The sequence below is a fragment of the Mobula hypostoma genome, chromosome 12 (genome assembly GCF_963921235.1).
Source record: "Mobula hypostoma chromosome 12, sMobHyp1.1, whole genome shotgun sequence".
In the NCBI taxonomy this organism is placed as follows: Eukaryota; Metazoa; Chordata; class Chondrichthyes; order Myliobatiformes; family Myliobatidae; genus Mobula; species Mobula hypostoma.
In genome coordinates, this window is record NC_086108.1 from 62,214,687 (window position 1) to 62,231,350 (window position 16,664).

Genomic DNA, 16,664 nt, shown 5'->3' on the forward strand with positions numbered 1-16,664 from the left:
CCTATCCTCATAACACTGCTTTCTTATCCAGGCAGCTTTCTGGTAGATCTCCTCTACATCCTCTCTAAGGCTACCACATTTTTCCTATAATATGGCAACCAGAACAGCGAACAATCCGCTAAGTGTGTCCAACCAGTTTTATAGAGTTGCAACATTACCTCGTGGCTCTTGAACTCAGTCCTCTGACTAATGAAGACCAACATACCACACACCTTCTAAACAACCCTATCAACTTGTGCAGAATCTCTGACAGACCTTTGGATGTGGACCCCAAGATCCCTCAGTTCCTCCACACTGCTAAGAATCCTGCCCTTTATCCTGTTCTCTGCCCTCAGGTTCAAACTTCCAAAGTGTATCACTTCCCACTTAACTGGATTGAACTCCATCTGCCACTTCTCAGTCCAGCTCTGTATCCTTCACAAGTCCTGGTATAACCTATGACACATTCCACACAATCCACAACACCAACAACCTTCTTGACATCTGTAAACTTACTACCCACCCTTTCACCTCCTCATCCAAGTCATTTATGAAAATCACAAAGAGCAGGGGTCCCAGAACAGATCCCAACAGAATATCACTCGTCATCAACGTCCAAGCAGAATACATTCCATCTACTACCACCCTGTTTTCTGTTGGCAAGCGAATTCTAAATCCACGCAGCCAAATTCCCCTAGATCCCATGCCTTTTAGCTTTCTGAACTAGCCTACCGTGAGAAACCTTGTCAAACACCTTACTAAAATCTATATACACTACACCCACTGCTCTACCTTCAAAAATTTGGTTTATCATTTGGTGAATTCTCTCAGGCTCATGACACATGACCTGCCCTAATAAAACCATGCAGCCTATCCCTAGTTAGATTATGCTTCTCCAAATGCTCGCAAATCTGGTTTCTGAGAATCCGCTACAATTATGTTGCACACTACCGACAAGGCTCACTGGTCTATCATTCCCAAGATTATCCTTATTACCTTTCTTGAATAAAGGAATAACATTTGCCACCCTCCAGCAATCTGGTACTACTACTGTGGTCAGTGAGGCCGCACAGATCATTGCCAAAGGTGCAGCATCTTTTCCCTGCCTCCCGTAATAACCTGGGGTTTAACTTATCTGGCCCAGGGCACCTGTCCTGATACTTATCACAAGCTACAGCAAATCTTCTTTCTTAACATCAATATATTTCAGCACATCAGTTTGTTTTCCGCTTGATGTTTTGTTTTTTTTTGTGATGTTTTCACAAACATCAAGGTCTCTCTCACTAGTGAAGACCGAAGCAAAGTGGTCATTAAGGACCTGAGTTATAGGGAAAGGTTGAGTTGATTAGGACTTTATCCCCTGGAGCATAGGAAAATGAGAGGAGATTTGACTGAGGTGTTCAAAATTATGAAGGGTTTAGATAGGGTAAATGTTGGCAGCCTTTTTAACCACTGGGGTTGAGTGCCACTAGAACTAGTGGCCATACGTTAAGTGTGAAAGCTGAAATATTTAAGAAGAACCTCAGGGGGAACTTCTTCATGCTGAGGCTGGTGCGAGTGTGGAATGAGCTGCCAGTGGATGTGGTTCATTTGCAACATTTAACAGAAGAATGGATAAAGAGCATGGATTGGAGGGTTATGGAGAGCTACGGTCCAGGTGCGGGTCAGTAGGCGAAGCAGAATAACAATACTGCACGTACTAGATGGGCTAAAGGGCCTGTTTCTTCTCTGCAGCACTCTACCACTCAAATCCCATTCAAGTGCTCCCCAAACAACCTCCACACTTTTTCTAACACATATCCTGTTCCCAATTTACACTCCCAAGTTCCTAATTTGCCCAAAATTTGAGGGCAAAATTTGCCCTCCCCAAATTAAACTTCCCCATACTGTCTTCTATCCCTGTCCAAGGCTATGGTGAAGGTTAGGGACATGATCATGGTTTCAGAAATGCTGACCCACCAAGAAATCAATCCTTTGGCCAGGTTCATTGCCTAGTATCTGACTCAGTATGGCTTCTCTTCCAGTCAACTCATCTACATAAAGTAGCAGGCACCCACCCTGGACACCCTTTAACAAATTCTGCCCCATCTACACCTTTTGCAGTAAGGTGGTGTCAATCAATATTAGGGAAATTAAAGTCACCACTGACAACCACCCTATTATTTTTGCAGCTTTCCAAAATCTGCCCCCTGATCTGTTCCTCAGTGTGTCTGTTGCCACTGGGGGAATCAACTCCCAATACACTAATTGCTCCCTTCCTCTTTGAATTCCATCCACACTGACTCAGTTTCAATCCCTCCATGATGTTCTCCTCTGCTGCAAAAGTGACATTGTCTCTAATTAGGAATGGGCTCCCCCACTTCTTAATCCTGATAACCATTTTCATGCCACCACTTTTAGTGTGATCTGCAAAATTTACAACCAGTCCTTGTCTATTTGCGTTGGGCATGTGGCCAAGTGGTTAAGGCATTCGTCTAGTGAACTGAAGGTCACTAGTTCGAGCCTCAGCTATGGCAACATGTTTGTGTCCTTGAGCAAGGCACTTAACCACACATTGCTCTAGTGTCTGTGTGATGAGTGGCGCCCCACACAGACTTCCAATCTGTGCCTTGTAAGGCAAGAAAATGCCCGACGCAGGCCTCTCATGGTCTGAGTCAATGTTCCCTCCCCCTCCCTTGTCACTTCTCATCTAAATTGTTGCTATAGATGATAAATAACAATAACCTTAGCACTGACCTGGGCAAATCCCAATCCAAGAACAACCTTCCACCATCACCTTCTGCTTCCAACCATTAAGCCATTTGGGTATCCAATTATCTCACTCTCTCTGGATTCCATATGATTTAACTGTCCATAGCAGACTACTGTGGTAAACCATGTATATATGTTGTAACTCAGTTACCTGTCTGGACACACCCCTCTGCTGACTGCCCCTGTGGCTCCTCCCACAGAATCCTGTATAAAGGTGTTCGCCTTGCCCCTCCCCCTCAGTCCGGGGGCAGACACTCACTGTGGAGGTCGTATTGTACAGCGAATAAAAGCCTTTCAGTATTTTTAACAAACCTCAGTCTTTTGGAGTAATTGAAGGTGCTTCAACTACAATGCTTAATCTTATCAAAAGCCTTACTGTCCATACAGACTACATCTACTGCCCTGCCTCAATGACCTTCAGTTAGTTCTTCAAATTAACTCAAAATCGGGCAAGATAATCTCCCACAAACAAAACCACATGACTATCCCTAAACAACTGATCTTTCCAAATGCATGTGAATTTTATTGCTCAGAATCCTCTTTGGTACCTAACCAGATGTTATGTCATCTGACGCACAGCTTCGCAGGGTTTTTTTTTGCAGCCCTTCTTAAATAAAGGGAAATTCCAACCCCTTTATTTTCTTTTTCTGACTTTTATCCATAGCTCAGCAATTGCAAGAGTTCAACCCAAAACCAGGAATTTAATAAACATAAGCTATTACATCAGACCCCGCGCAGCGCATTATCCTTCTCGGGTACCCACAGGTTAAATAACGCATAACGTTTGAAGAAAAGCGGGACAATTCAAGTATGTAGTGTACCTATCGCCCATCAACCACCAGAAACAGATAATCCCGCTATTTAAATCAATTCTGCATAAACTCAGTCTGCGGTAGAACCGACCTCCGCCTTTCCGCTAAATTAAATAATCCTAGAAATAAGGCAATTTGGAAAAATCCAGATCTTTGCCTCTAGGCTAGACCGCTGAATTAAGCCCACATTAATGCACGGTCATTTCGCATGTGAGGACAGCAGATTCCCTGCTCTCTGAATTAGGTAGCAGCCGCAGTGACAGCCAAACAAGGAGCGGGCGACACCGCTTCCAGTAACCACCAGCAGCCGCTACGCCTCACTCCTCCCCTACCTCGGACTATCAGACCTGGCAGAACCACCTAACCCTTTTCCTCTTACCCCAGGTTAGGCTCAGCTTCATCTCCTTCAATATCTACATCCACCTCCTCCGCCATGTCGCCCAGCGGAATCGTCATTTCCGGCAACATTCGTCACTTCCACGAAATTACCCGGATACCATTTGCAGGGTTCTGCAGTCGGCGGAAGTTCATGGCCGCTGATGGCATACAGTGTTGTTTCACATCAATTGTAAGGTTTTACTTTAAAATCCGCCCAAACAGTCCTCAAAGCTACACCCTTGAACTGCTTAATTGATACTAGACAGGAATGCCTTTTGCGAGTTATTTACAAAAACCAGCAGATTTAGACACTCAGCAGTGTCAGAGGGTAGAGACATTTCTTTAATTCTCAGTTGTGTAAACAACAAATCTTCACTTCAAACATGATCCAAATATAACGGTGTCAATTTCATAGGCTAAATGATGAAATTTCAACATTACTTGCCACCAGTTCAGTTGATGAGAAACCGAAAATATATCCAGAACTACTTTTGCCTAATATTAACTACCAATGTCTTTAAATTAATGCATCATTTAGAAATAATTATTTGTTAAAAGTCCATATATACTGATGGAATCAATATTAACTTCCAGAATGAAAGTGTAATTCAGTTAGGGCTCTGTATTCACAAAGCAGACATTACAAATAAACTATTTACATACATTTAGCAACAAAAGTACTTATTATAAAATACTAACATTTAAAGCTACCAACATCAATTAGCATTTTTCACTTATAAATCTTCATCTGAAGAATAGCAAGATAATCCCAGAATCCTAGAGGTTTTTGTCTGTGAGATAGACACCAAGGAATTATCCCTGATCTCTATAGTTTGTATTTGTTCTTCCTCTTTGTCCAACTCTTTTATGGTACCATGGGAAGAGGAGGCTTGTAAATTTGGTAGATGAGACAAAAGAATTTCAGTCAAATGGTGTGACGGCTCTCCCAATGAGTTTTTGGAAGTTAAGTGCATAGAAAATCTTGGTGGAAGCCGATCAGAGTTAAAAGTTAGAGGTTGGTCCTGAAAATCAGGGTTAACTACAGAACAGTCATAGATAATGCCATCTGAAATATGTGGGCTGAGGTGGCTCCTTTTACTGCCTTCATCAGAATCTTCAATGTCATATTTGTGAGACGCAACTTCTGCTTCAATTAATTGAGGCATGCATGGTCGTTTCAAACTGTGCAAAGAAGCTGCATATGAAAAAAAAACAATTTAGAAATGAGAACACTGGCGCTAATAATCATGAATACCAGAAACAGTAAACACCACCATAAAGTTTAAAATTTTCAGAGCATGATAAAAAAAATTGCGTGTTAAAATAAGCCATCTAGATTTTCTGCCAAAGTAAATATTAATTTAATTCAATCATTCCAAATAACATTATGGAATGTGGAATTTTCTGATCAAGTTGCTAGAAAAATATACAATATGAAATTTTTGAATAAATCTAAGTGAAAGGCTAAAGCTTAATGAAGGATACCATTATTTGTCAGATGAAGAACTGTATAAATAAATATTTACAAAATGAAGTTTTTAAAGGTTCGGCATGAAAATGCGTTTGTCAGAGACTATGCACAGAAAAGTGCTTTGAAGACACAGTAACATGGCACAGATGAAATTAGCCAGGTCCATCCTGCACAAAATGATCATTAGCAATTAGAGGCTGCCAGTTAATTATGTGAAAGGCAGGAAATAGATTTCCAAAAATTAAATGGCACTTTCATAGTAAGATTCAGTGATCTTATTAAGCTTAGTCAAGGAAAGATAATTTATCCTTTGCTGAATGTAGTTCCTGTTTTGCTTCTTTTGTTAACATTATCTCTTACAAATACCTCATGACATTTAACATATTAAAATGCTCCTCCTGTATTATACAGAGGACACAGAAGTTAAACAATGAATGTAGTAAAATTCTGATAACCCATTATCTAACTTTTTCTCAAGTATTTAGTTTTGATACCTTGTTGGTTGATATCGGGTACTCTTTTGCGTGTGTAAGCACGGGGTTTCCAAGGATGCTCTTTGTGGGAAGGATCTAAGCTACGGAGTTTCCACAAGAAACACCGATACTCTTTCTGAAGCTCTTCAATGTGATCCTGGAATTCCTTGATTTTCCGTTCTGAGTAATGGGATAGCTGTGATTGCTGAAAAGGAGTGAGAGCATGTCTTCTTATCGCAAATTTTGTTGACACTTCAGTTTCTGATCAAAAACAAGCTTAGACATGAAGAATGTGGGTAAATGGAATAATTATTTAAAAACAAAAACACTACAGATGCTGTAAATCTAAGCCAATAAAGGAAAATGCTGAAAATAGATCAGACATTCTTTAGACAGATGTGTGATTAAAACGTACCATTAAAAAACCTTTACAAAAGAAACTCTTTATATACTTCAAATTGCTTTCACACATTTTCTTTCTCTCTTTAAATTTTATTAACTTGGACTAATAAATGTTGTGCTTCACCATAAGAAATAGGAGCAGAATGAGGCCATTTGGCCCATCAAGTCTGCTCCACCATTTCATCATGGCTGATCCATTTTTCCTCCCAGCCAATCTTCTGCCTTCTCCCTATATACCTTCATGCCCTGAACAGTCAAGAATCTATCAGCCACCGCCTTAAATATACTCAATGACTTGACCTCCACAGCCGCTTCTGGCAAAGAATTTCCATAGATTTATGAATCTCTGGCTAAAGATATGCATCCTGATCTCCATTATAAAAGGACGCTCCACTATTTTAAGCTTGTGTCCTCTGGTCTTTGACTCTCCCACAACAGGAAACATCCTCTCCATATCCACTTTATCAAGGCCTTTCAACATACGATGGGTTCCAATTAGCTCACCCCTCATTCTTCTAAATTCTAGTGAATACAGGCCCGGAGCAATCAAGCACTCTTCATATAGCAAGTCATTCAATCCTGGAATCATTTTCATGAAACATAGAAACATAGAAAATAGGTGCAGGAGTAGGCCATTCGGCCCTTCGAGCCTGCACCACCATTTATTATGATCATGGCTGATCATCCAACTCAGAACCCCGCCCCAGCCTTCCCTCCATACCCCCTGACCCCTGTAGCCACAAGGGCCATATCTAACTCCCTCTTAAACATAGCCAATGAACTGGCCTCAACAGTTTCCTGTGGCAGAGAATTCCACAGATTTACCACTCTCTGTGTGAAGAAGTTTATCCTAATCTCGGTCCTAAAAGGCTTCCCCTCTATCCTCAAACTGTGACCCCTCGTTCTGGACTTCCCCAACATCGGGAACAATCTTCCTGCATCTAGCCTGTCCAATCCCTTTAGGATCTTATACGTTTCAATCAGATCCCCCCTCAATCTTCTAAATTCCAACGAGTACAAGCCCAGTTCATCCAGTCTTTCTTCATATGAAAGTCCTGCCATCCCAGGAATCAATCTGGTGAACCTTCTTTGTACTCCCTCCCTTAGTGAACATGAACCCTTTCCAGTGTCTGCAAATCCATTATAAGATAAAGGCAGAAATCTGCTGACAATACTCCAAGTGAGGCATCACCAGTGCTTTATAAAGTCTCAAAATTACATCCTTGCTTTGATATTCTAGTCCTCTTCAAATGAATGCTAACATCGTATTTGCCTTCCTTATCACAGATCCAAGCTGCAAATTAACCTTTAGGGAATCCTGCTCAAGGGCTCCCAAGTCCCCTGGCACCTCAGTTTTTTGTATTTTCTCTCTCCATTTAGAAAATAGTCAACCCTCTCATTTCTTCCACCAAAGTGCATTACCATACAGCTCCCAACACTACATTCCATCTGCCATTTCTTTACCCATTCTCCTAATCTGTCTTTCCGCAGGTTCTACCTCCTCAAAACTACCTGCCCCTCCACCTATCTTCATATCATCTGCAAACTTTGCAACAAAGCCATCAATTCCATGTTCCAAATCATTGACATATAACATAAAAAGAAACGGTCCCAACACTGACCCCTGTGGAACACCACTAGTCACCAGCAATCAATCAGAAAAGGCTCCCTTTATTCCCACTCTTTGCCTCCTGCCAATCAGCCACTGTCTTATCCATGCCGGAATCTTTTCTGTAATTCCATGGGCTCACAGCTCATTAAAGCAGCCTCACATGTGGCATCTGGTCAAAAGCCTTCTGAAAATCCAAGTACACAACACCAACCAATTCTCCTTTGTCTGTCCCACTTGTCATTTCTTCAAAGAATTCCAACAGATTTGTCAGGTAAAATTTTCCCTTGAGGAATTAATGATCTAAATTAATTACAAATATAATTTTTTGAAATAATTGATTGCATAAGTAATCACCCCTTCAAGTCAGTAATCAGTAGATGCACCTTTGGCAGCAATTACAGCCTTGAGTCTGTGTGGAAAGGTCTCTATCAGTTTTGCACATCTGGACATTGCAATTTTTCACATTCTTCTTTACAAACCTGCTCAAACTCTGTCAGATTGCGTGGGAATCATGAGTGAACAGCATTTTTCAAGTCCAGCCACGAACTCTCATTTAGATTGAGGTCTGGACTCTGACTTGGCCATTCCAAGACATCAATGTTGCTGTTTTTAAAGCCATTCCTGTGTAGCTTTGGCTTTATGCTTGTGATCATTGTCTTGCTGGAAAACAAAACAAACTCCCAAGTTGCAGTTCACTTGCAGAATACATCAGGTTTTTCAAGGATTTCCCTGAATTTTCCTGCATTCATTTTACCCACTACCTTCACAAGCCTTCGAGGGCCTGCTACAGTGAAGCATCCCCACAGCATGACGCCGCCACCACCACGATTCACGGTAGAGATGGTGTATTTTTGATGACGTGCAGTGTTTGGCTTTCACCAAACACAGTGTTTAGTCAGATGGCCAAAAAGCTCAATTTTGGTTTCATCAGACCATAGAACCTACTTCTAGCTGACTTCAGAGTCTCCCACATGCCTTCGAGCAAACTCTACCCAAGATTTCATGGGAGTGTTTATTCAGCAATGGCTTTCTCTTTGCCACTCTCCTATAAAGCTGTGACTGGCGAAGCATCCAAGCAACAGTTGTTCTATGTGCAGTCTCTGTATCTCAGCATCTCAGCGACTGAAGCTTGTAACTTCTCCATAGGTCTCTTGGTGGCCTCCCTCACTCGTCCCTTTCTTGCATGGTCACTCAGTTTGAGATCAGCCTGCTCTAGGCTTATTTACAGCTGTGCTATATTCTTTCCATTTCCTGATGATTGACTTAACTAGACTGCAAGAGAAATTCAGTGACTTGGAAATTTTCTTGTATCTAGCTCCTGACTTGTGCTTTTCAAAATCTTTTCATGGAGTTGCTTGGAGTGCTCTCTTGTCTTTGGGGTGTAGTTTTTGCTAGGATACAGACTCACCAGCAGTTAGACTTTCCACCTACAGGTATATTTTTATGACGATCAATTGAAACACGTTGACTGCACACAGGTCTCCAAAAACAGATCTCCATTTAACTAATTGTGTGACTTCTAAAATCAATTGGCTGCACCAGTGAAGATTTGATGTGTCATATTAAAGGGGGTGAATACTTATGTAATCAATTATTTTATGTTTTATATTTGTAATTAATTCACATCACCGTGTAGAGATTTGTTTTAATTTTGTCATGGAAGAGTCTTTTTCTGTTGATCAGCATCAAAAAAAAAGCCAAATTAAATCTACTGTGATTCAATTTTGTAAAACAATAAGACATGAAAACTTCCAAGGGGGTCTGGTGAATACTTTTTACAGGCACTGTATAAATACTTGTATGACAGGGACTGATTAGGGATAGTCAGCATGGATTTGTGCGTGGTAGGTCGTGTCTAATCAATTTTATAGAGTTTTTTAAGGAAGTTTATGAAGTCAAGGCAGTGGATGTTGTTTACAAGGGCTTTGACAAGGCTTATTTTTAAATCTGGCAGGAGCAAAGGAATTTGGGAATGGTGAGGGTGGTGCACCTGAAGAAGGGTGTGGGACAGGTGGCTAAGTGTCAACGGTAGGAGGAGGTGTGGGTGTAGACGCACCCAGCACTCAGACACCGGGCAAGGTCACTTGATCCCAATCAATAGGCTTACTGATATGTAGAGAATGTCTCTGTGGTGCTTCCCACTTTCTCCCCTCACGAGTAGGATTATACATGGGTCTTTTCACAACCATTGATTCCCCTCTCCCTGCCCCATTCCCCTTTTCCCATGATTTCCCTCTTCCTGCCCCATTCCCCTTTTCCCATGATTTCCCTCTTCCTGCCCCCTTCCACTGTGCTCAATTATGATTTCATTCTCTTTGTCCCCTTCGCATGTTGCCCACAAGAGACAGATATCAGAATCAGGTTTATCATCACTCACACGTCATGAAATTTGTTTTTTTTGTGACAGCAGTACAGTGCAATACAAAACTACAGTACCAAGCTAAAGCCTTAGGCACCCTATCTGTATGTACCCAAGACTTTTGCAAAGTACTGTAGGTCTTACACGATGAGCAGTAGGGCATTGAGGAGTGCAGTCGAACAGAGGGATCTGGGGATACAGTCATGATTCCTTGAAAGTGGCACAGGGTCATGATGAAAGCTTTTGAAATGAATCAGTGTATGGAGTTCAGGAGTTGGGATGTTATGTTGAAATTGTATAAGATGCTGGTGAGGCCTAAAATGGAGTACTGTGTCCAGTTTTGTTCACCTACCTACAGAAAAGATAAATAACATTGAGAGAGTGAAGAGAAAATTTGTGCTGGGACTTGAAGGCCAGAGTTATAGGGAAAGATTGAAGAAGTTAGGTCTTTATTCCTTAAAATGTAAAAGAATGAGGGGAGATTTGAAAGAGGTATACAAAATTATAAGATGTATAAATAAGGTTTTTCCACTTAGGATGGGTGAGACGAACTAAGGTTGAAAGGTGAAATATTTAAGTGGAACATGAGAGGGAACTTCTCTACTCAGAGGGTGGTGGGAACGTGGAATGAGTTGCCAGCACAAGTGGTGCATGCGGGGTCAATTTCAACATTTAAGAGAAATTTGAATAGATCCAAGGATGGTAGGGATAAGGAAGGCTGGTCCAGGTACAGATCCTGCTGTTTCTGGAGGACAGCGCGTAGATGCTCAGAGAAGCGATCTCCCAATCTACATTGGGTCTCACTGTCATACAGGAGGCTACACCAGAAGCACCCGATACAGGAGATGGCCCCACAGGTCAAGTGTCACCTCACCTGGAAGGACTGGTGGGGCCCTGAATGGTGAGGGAGGAGGTGTAGGAGCATGTGTGGCACTTGTTTCTGTTTGAAAGGATAAGTACCAGGAGGGAGATCAGTGGGGAGAATGAGAGGACAGGGGATGAACATCACATGAACATCAATTTTCCTGAAAAACCTGATCGCATGAACATCGATTTCTCGAAAACCTGATGGCACAAACATCAATTTCTCAAAGTTCTGGTAATTAACTACCCCCCTCCCCCCCTTCACCATTTCCCATTCCCTCTCTCACCTTATCTCCTCACCTGTCCATCATCTCATTCTGGTGCTCCTCCTGCTTCCCTTTCTTCCGTGGTCTTTTACCCTCTCCCCCTCCTCCAGCCCTGTACCTCTTTCACCAATCAACTTCCCAGCTCTTTACTTCACCCATCCCCCTCCTGGTTTCACCCATCACCTACCACCTTGTATTTCTTTCTCCCCTCCCCCCAACTTCTTACTCTGACCTCTCCCCTTCCTTTCCAGTCCTGAAGGGGAGAATACTGAATACTGAAACGTCGACTGTTTGCTTATTTCCATAGATGCTGCCTGGCCCGCTGAGTTCCTCCGCATTTTTGTGTGTTGCTTTGGATTTTTAGCATCTGCAGATTTTCTTGTGAGCTTACCCTCCACTTCTTACTGCCTTAGGTTGCACATCAACTAATCGTACACAGCCGGGATGCAACATCCATGGTCGATCCTGAGCAATGGAGACCCCAGGAAGATCCGCCTACTAATTTTGTAAATTTTCAATTCATTCTTATCCAGAACTCTACAACACGAGTAGGATTATACATGGGTAAATAGGTTCAACAAAATATGACCCACTTCCTCGGCAAGTAAATGCAATGGCATCTTTAATTTAATTACTCCATAGCAAGACAGAAATATTCAAGAATTGTGCAAATACAACTTTATATACTTCACACTGAAAAGATGAAAGGTGATTTTGCTCAGACTGGTTTTTTTTTCCGCCTGTAGTGAAATATATTAACTTGTCTGTGCAGCTTTTATTTTGGAAACTGAATTATTTACCTGCAGGTAATACTCAATTTCAGACTTGATACTTGGAATCCATTTTTTCACATCAATGGCCGAATTCAATGAAGACTACAAATAAAAACAAAAATAATTCAAATTATAAAACATAAATACTTGAATTGAAGCTGCCATGTAATAATCATTTCAAGATGTATGAAGGTACTTGGTTTTAGGGTAAAGATAAAATCATTGATTAGATTGCATTGACAATGTTTTTCTCAGTGAAGTGAAAATTACAAAGTCAAAGCAGTCAATTCAGACTAGATCAACAACACATCATGCCATTAGGATGGAGTCTACCCAGACAAAATACAAGGTATTGCTCCTCCAACCCGAGTGTGGCTCCATCATAACAGTAGAGGAGGCCATGGACTGGCATGTCGGAATTTGAAGAAGGATTAAAATGGGTGGCCACCAGGAAATCCCGCTTTTCTGGCAGACTCTAGGTGCTCAGCGAAGCGGTCTCCCCATTTACTTTGTGTCTTAGCAATATACAGGAGACTATAATGGGAGGACCAGATACAGTAGATGACCCCAACAGACTCGCAGGCGAAGTCTCGCATCACCTGGAAGGAATGTCTGGGGCCCTGAAAAGTAGTGAGGGAGGAGGCTACTGTAGTAATTTTGTACTGCACTGTACTGTTATCACAAAAAAAAACAAATTTCATGACATCTATCACCTACCACCTTGTAAATCTTCCTTCCTTCCCTCCTTCTTGCTCAAACTTCCCATCTTTTTTCCAGTCCTGATGAAGGGTCTCAACCTAAAATGTTGACTGTTTACTCTTTTCTCACAGATGCTGGTAGGCCCGCTGACTTCCTCCAGCATTGTGCATGTTGGTTAGATCTCCAGCATCTGCAGACTTTCTCGTTAATGTAAAATGCCATTTGGATGTAAGCTATACTCAAATGTAACACATATTCTTCCAGTTTGTATTTGGCCTCTCCATAGCAATGGAGAAGGCAAAGACACACAAATTGATGTGGGAGGGGGTAGGAGAGTTAAAATGACATGCTGCAGACTGAAAAATAGCTGTGCATACCCACCAGTTTGGGTCGATTTTGATGGATCTCTCTTAGACGGCCCTCTATTGAACAAAAAAAAATACAGAGATGAAGGATGGTCAGATATGAATAAATTTTGGATGACAACATTTTGTAGTTAGAGAGTTAGGAAATGTAAAATTTTCAAAGTTTCTTCACAGAGCAATAGCAACAAAATATGACAAGGGGTCAAACTATGCTACTAGGAATGACTAAAAGGTTATTCAAAGTGTAACATTTTAGAGGGGGATGAAGCAGAGGTTTGGAAATGGAATTCCAGACACTGGACCTCAAACAGCTAAAAGCACTGTTGCCGATAGTAAAAGTTATGGTTTCAGAATGCTAGAACCCAAAATAGAAAGACCAGATATCTCAAACAATTTTAAGGCCTGTGGCAGTTGAAAGGTTAAAAATAATGACCCCAGAACAGATAACTGTGTGTTAGACTGTTCAAAAACACCGGAGGAACTGAGGTCAGGCAGCATTTGTGAAAATGAATAAATGGTTGACATTTCAGACTGAGACCCTTCATCAGGAAGGATGAAGAGGCCAGAGTAAGAAGGGGTAGGGAGAAGAGGAAAGAGAACAAGTTAGGCGATAGGTGAACACAAGATATTCTGTAGATGTTGGAAATCCAAAGCAACACACACGAAACACTGGAGAAACTCAGCATGTCAGGCAGCTTCTCCGGAAATGAACCAATGTTTCAGGCCGAGACCCTTCTTCAGAACTGAGAAGGAAGAGGAAAACACCAGAATAAAATGAGAGGAAGAAGGGCTAGTTAGAAGGTGATAGGTGGGTGAGAAAGGTAAAGGGCTGGGGAAAGATGAAAGAGGAGAGTGGACCATGAGAGAAAAGGAAAGAGGAGGGGCACCAGCAGGAGGCGATAGGCAGGGGAGGAGAAAAGATAAGAGGCCAGAGTAGGGAGTAGAAGGTTGTGTATGTGGGGAGGTGGGGGCAGGAGAATTACCAGTAATTGACGTTCATTCCATCAGGTTGGACACTACCTAGACGGAATATGAGGTGTTACTCCTACACCCTGAAAGCAGCCTCATTGTGACAAAAGAGGAGGCAACAGACTGACATGTCAAAATGGGAATAGATTTAAAATGGCTGGCCACCAGGAAATTCCACTTCTGGTTGATGCAGCAGAGGTCCTCCACCTTTTGATTTTGAGAAACATTTGGAGGTTCCATATGCAAGGTTGGTCAACTGTTTAAGTAGGTCCCTAGGAACGCAACAAAAAGGAGCATTTTTGAGAAGCTGTCAGCCACAATTATACTGTGAAGTAAGCATAACTAGAAGTTAGACCATCATGAAATAAATGGAACAATGCTTCAAAATAACATTCTCTCATTCTCATTGAGGAGCTTCCTAGATTTGCTGGGTTTCAGGGTTAGAGAGATGAAAAAAAACAAACATAACAACAGTGTCATCTGATTGTGATAGGAAAAGAACCAATGAACACTAGAAACCTCAGGCAGACAGAGGAGTAAGTTGCTACTATAGTAACAGAAGATAACTAGAGGCCCATGTTACGTCAGTGTGGAGATATGGTCATAAGACTCACTTGGGGCAGCTTTTCAGCAGTCTCTACCTGACTGGCCTTATATCAATAACTAGAATGCAACGGAACTGGTGAAATGGAAAATGAATGTTGTTGTGGAACACCAATAACCTGGATGCAACAGGCCAAATGGGTTGGCCCTGATCTGGATTATAAATGTTGTATTATTTAAGTGGAGGAGAGAATAAGGCACAGGAAGAAATTGGTTCTAAGAAAACAGGATTTATCTTCTCATCAAATTTGGAACGACACTGAAACTGTAGCAAAAATCCAGAACCCGTTGGGCTCAATTTTGACAGTTCGCTTACATGACTTTCTATTCTCTGAATTGCAGACTCAGTGTGGGTCTGAAATTTAGAGAATAATTGGAAGCCGAAAGCCTGACTGAGAATGGTCTCATTGTGACCTGATGGCCAGCATTAACTTGAAATCAAAGACAGAACTCTTCATCCATTTGTTGTGCAGTGTATGTAAGACAGCATCATGTGACGATGAAGAAATGTTATAGAAAAACCATGGCATAGTCCCTATCATGAAAAAGTTGTGGAAAGATTTCTTATACAAATACTCCCTGAGACTGATCTGCACTCAACAGGACCATTCCTGATCTTCTCACTCAACACCTTTTCATGCTATACCATCAAAGGGTGTTTGATATTTCCAAAGCACTTAGCACACAAGAACGTGTGAAATTAGCTGCAAAAGCTGGTCATTATGGCATTTTATATAGTGAGCTGTGATTGTGACAGCAATGCAGTGTGGATAACATATCACAAAACCCTGCCTTTCCCAGTTTTGTGCTGTCATGCCTGGAACCCAGTTGAGGGAACTCCCAGATCAATGAAATGAATGGTTTGGTGGACAGCGAGCAACAAAGGCAATGTACAGCGGTTGCCCATGAGAACTGGTGTTGGGTGGCAAGAGCAGGCACTCAATGCTGAGACACAGGGCTGCATCCTAGCCAATGTGGACCCCATTACTGGGAACCGGCAAAGGTGTTCTCACTGTTGACAGATCACCTACCCAGTCTTCCCCCACCCCAGTCAAATCCCTTAGTCTCTCTTTTTACAACACGTTGGACATGACGGACACTGCTGTCTCCCCATAGTTACCTGGCTGCAAGACTCACCCCATCCTGAGATTTCTGCAGCTAGACCTTTAAGAACTTGCTCCTTGTTCCAGTCCTAAATAGTAAACACCTATTTCTGAGATGAATGACTACTTAGATTCATCAGCTAGGGAAAACCCCGCATCTACCTTGCCAATATTTAAGAATCACTACTACTAAATATATATACACATACACACACGTCTTTATTACGTTTTGCATTGCTACCGCAAAGACAACAAATTTCACGACATATACCGATGATATTAAGCAGATTTTGATTGCATAAGCAGAACCATTTAAAATGAGTCCTGCAGTTATCCTACTGGGGAAATAAGCCACACTGCATTCAATTCATTCCGGGCGGCGGAGCACTGACGGTGGCTACAATCCGGGGGTTCTCCTCACACAGACAAACTCACTGGTGTTTCCAAGCACGCTTATAGACAATGAAACGTGTATTCACGTAGGTTTCCTACCCTCCTTCTCTCTCTGCAGCCACAGTCGATTCAGTTTCCCCAGCTGCTTCTCCTCATTGCGAGCCATCGTCGCGTTTACAAAGGCGTTCCTCCCCCACCGGGTCTTCCAGTTTCCCGAAAGCCTCTTGGGCAGAACGGAGAGGGGGTAAAAACCACAACGGTAACATGTGACGGCGATCAAAAATTTGACTGTGACGTTGGGCCGAGTCTGCGGAGAAGGGGAGGGGGCGGGATCTGTGTTGGGCGGACAATGACGCACATCATGTCACGTGGGAGGAGGAGCGGTTACTGGG

At 42.1% G+C, this 16,664-nt stretch overlaps 2 protein-coding genes across 2 annotated transcripts in view; both read right to left on the reverse strand.

Moving 5' to 3' along the window:
* Window positions 1-4,010, reverse strand: part of mysm1 (Myb-like, SWIRM and MPN domains 1) — a 106,678-nt gene extending 102,668 nt beyond the window's left edge. The window contains exon 1 of the mRNA XM_063064256.1: window positions 3,922-4,010. Coding sequence (XP_062920326.1) covers window positions 3,922-4,010 — 89 coding nt within the window. The remainder of the gene's footprint in view (window positions 1-3,921) is intronic.
* A 211-nt stretch (window positions 4,011-4,221) lies between these two features.
* On the reverse strand, window positions 4,222-16,587 carry si:dkey-86e18.1 (uncharacterized protein LOC557342 homolog). The gene is made up of 5 exons (XM_063064968.1): window positions 16,372-16,587; window positions 13,221-13,261; window positions 12,168-12,242; window positions 5,886-6,069; window positions 4,222-5,115 (listed from the first exon to the last, which is right to left on the reverse strand). The coding sequence occupies exons 1-5, from the start codon at window positions 16,436-16,438 to the stop codon at window positions 4,655-4,657; spliced, it is 828 nt and encodes a 275-aa protein (XP_062921038.1). The 5' UTR covers window positions 16,439-16,587; the 3' UTR covers window positions 4,222-4,654.
* Window positions 16,588-16,664: the final 77 nt, after the last annotated feature.

Coding starts and splice junctions, on each gene's coding strand:
- si:dkey-86e18.1 (XM_063064968.1), bottom strand. CDS start 16,438: ATGGCTCGCAATGAGGAGAAGCAGCTGGGGAAACTGAATCGACTGTGG. Junction 13,262..16,371: donor GCTGCAGAGAGAGAAGGAGG/GTAGGAAACCTA, acceptor TTTGTTCAATAG/AGGGCCGTCTAAGAGAGATC. Junction 6,070..12,167: donor AAATTGAGTATTACCTGCAG/GTAAATAATTCA, acceptor ACTCCTTTTCAG/CAATCACAGCTATCCCATTA.